The sequence below is a fragment of the Octopus bimaculoides genome, chromosome 4, assembly GCF_001194135.2.
Source record: "Octopus bimaculoides isolate UCB-OBI-ISO-001 chromosome 4, ASM119413v2, whole genome shotgun sequence".
Taxonomy (NCBI): domain Eukaryota; kingdom Metazoa; phylum Mollusca; class Cephalopoda; order Octopoda; family Octopodidae; genus Octopus; species Octopus bimaculoides.
This window is the reverse complement of record NC_068984.1, coordinates 41,160,724-41,163,223: the sequence shown is the minus strand read 5'-3', so window position 1 is coordinate 41,163,223 and position 2,500 is coordinate 41,160,724. Positions and strand designations below refer to the sequence as shown.

General features: G+C 36.8%; 1 protein-coding gene across 1 annotated transcript in view; it reads left to right on the top strand.

The window, feature by feature from the left end:
* Positions 1-2,500, top strand: part of LOC106881772 (collagen alpha-4(VI) chain) — a 27,715-nt gene that overhangs the window by 23,906 nt on the left and 1,309 nt on the right. The window contains exon 5 of the mRNA XM_014932279.2: positions 781-1,335. Coding sequence (XP_014787765.1) covers positions 781-1,335 — 555 coding nt within the window. The remainder of the gene's footprint in view (positions 1-780; positions 1,336-2,500) is intronic.

Below are 2,500 nucleotides of genomic sequence, written 5' to 3'. Positions count from 1 at the left end.
TTTTCAAGCCATGTGGTGTGTCCTTCTACCATCTGTTTTCTGCCTTGTATTACTAGCCTAGTTTGCAGTCGACGTGGTTACTAACTCTATTTTTGCCAGTTGACATATTTAGATTTTGCCGAAAATTGGATAACAGAAAATTCACAATATTCAAACGTTTTTGTTACGCTTAACACATTTCAAAATTGCAAAAAAGAAAAATCAATTCTTAGTTTCTTCAAATAAATTTGTGTCTATATTCGCAGTAATTTCATTTCATGTGCGCAGTCAACATTAATGTGGCGAGTGCTGTTGAGTAGGAGTAATCTATCGATTGGCCGATACTACGACGGGGTGCTGAAAAGTTCCTGGCTTTAAGAGTGTCGCGAAAGGCCTGGCTGGACGCCCAACCTTCCGAGTTCTTTTACAGGGCTTAGAAAAGCTGAATGACCGCTGCAATAACTGTGTGAATCTGAGAGGGGAATATGTTGAGTAAAATCATAATTAACTGATCCTCCTGTATTTTCTGTTACCCAAATCCAGAAACTTTTCAGCACCCACTCGTACATTCCATTTTGGCCCCAGTTATTGGCATTTCACTTAACTTAATGTCCTCAATGATCTTGTCAAAGGTATGATTGTCACATATGATTAAGTTTATACACAGGTTTTGTGAAAGTATAAACAAAATATGTGACACTCATTGCTTTCCTAATAAAAACATAAATAAATAAATAAATAAATAAATAAATAAAGCAAAGAAACGTTATTTAATGCATTTTTTTTTTTCTCCTTCTGCAGGATGTGGAGCATCTGGGCAAGCAGACATGATCTTTTTATTAGACAGACTTGTCATGGCGCCATCACGAATTCAACTGATTAAAGATTTCATTGCTAAGACAGCAGATTTGTTAGACATGGGCCCTAATAATCCCGTTCGTATCGGTGTCTTCACAGATTGTCCGGACTCCGAAGATATTTATCTGAACGATCATAATGACAAATATAGTTTCATTAAAGAACTAAAAATAACCAAAGACAAGTCAAGGATACACACTCTGAGACGAGTTCACCGAGTAGGATTTAATAAGAACAATGGTGCTCGAACGGAAGCGCGCAAACTTGTCATCCTTTTCGTGGACAGTCCACTCGTAGACGCCAAAAAAGTACTTTTAGAAGCAATGAAAATGAAATTATCAAATATTGAGATATTCGTGGTTACCATTGGCAATGAATATTTAGAGAAAGAAATGTCGAGACTAGCATCCAGAAAAGTCAAAGAACATACTATCAGAGTCCCAAGTTATTCTGAATTAAATAACTCCGTGGCAAACTTCGTCAATCTTATTTGTGAAAGTAAGTTAATTGTTTGATTTACTTCATTTGATATCGTATTTTGTAAACACTAACATCGTTTATTCCAACGAGTCAAACACTAGTTCACAGCATTTACGGCAGTGTACATAAAATAATCATTGTTATAAAGGCAGAAATAACAATGTAAATGATAGAAAATTACACTGGATGTTTATATGTGTATAAAGAGGAAGAAAAGAAGGTACTCAGTATTGATATTTAGCACTTCTTAATATTGATTTCAAATTTCGAGGAAGAGAGTGAGTCGATTATATCGATCTCCGTGTTCAACTAGTACTTATTTTATCGACCCTGAAAGGATAAAAAGCAAAGTCGACCTCGATAACATTTGAACTCAGAACGTGAAGACGGACGAAATGCCGCTAAGCATTTTGTCCGGCGTGCTAATGATTCTGCCAGCTCGCCACCTTGGCGCTTCATAATATTGGTTTCAAATATTGGCACGTGACCTGAAATTTCGTGGGAGGGACGAAGTAGATTACATCGACCTCAGTGCTCAGCTTGTACTTACTTTATCGACCCAAAAAATGAAAGGCAAAGTCGACCTCTGCGGAATTTTCACGCTTCTTAATATTAACATGAGTAATAAAGGCAGCAAGTCAGTAGAATTGTTAGCACACCGGACGAAATGTTGCTAAGTATTTCGTCCGTCTTCATGTTCTGAGGTAAATTTCTGCAGAGGTCAACTTTGTTTTTCATCCTTCGGAGCTCGACCAAATAAATACCAGCTGAGCACAAGGGTCGATGTAATCGACTTAGCCACTCCCACAAAATTACTGCAGCTGTGCCAAAATTTGAAATCAATATTATAACGAGTTACTTCGTAATAGAGACTTCTACAGATAAAATACAATATACGATTCCAGCGATGGGTGAATTTTTCTAACAGCATCAGTCCTACTACCCTTACAAAAAAAAAAACACACGATTATAAAAAGAAACTCCACTAACAACCACTTCATACAGAAGATGAGACCGAGAATTATAAATGGTCTTATCAATCTAAGCTACATATGAAAAATTAATGAGAAAATACATAGCAATAATATAAAAAATTACGCTCGAACACAGCAATGTTCGAAAGCTGCTCTCTCTCTCTCTCTCTCTCTCTCTCTCTCTCTCTCTCTCTCTCTCTCTCTCTCTC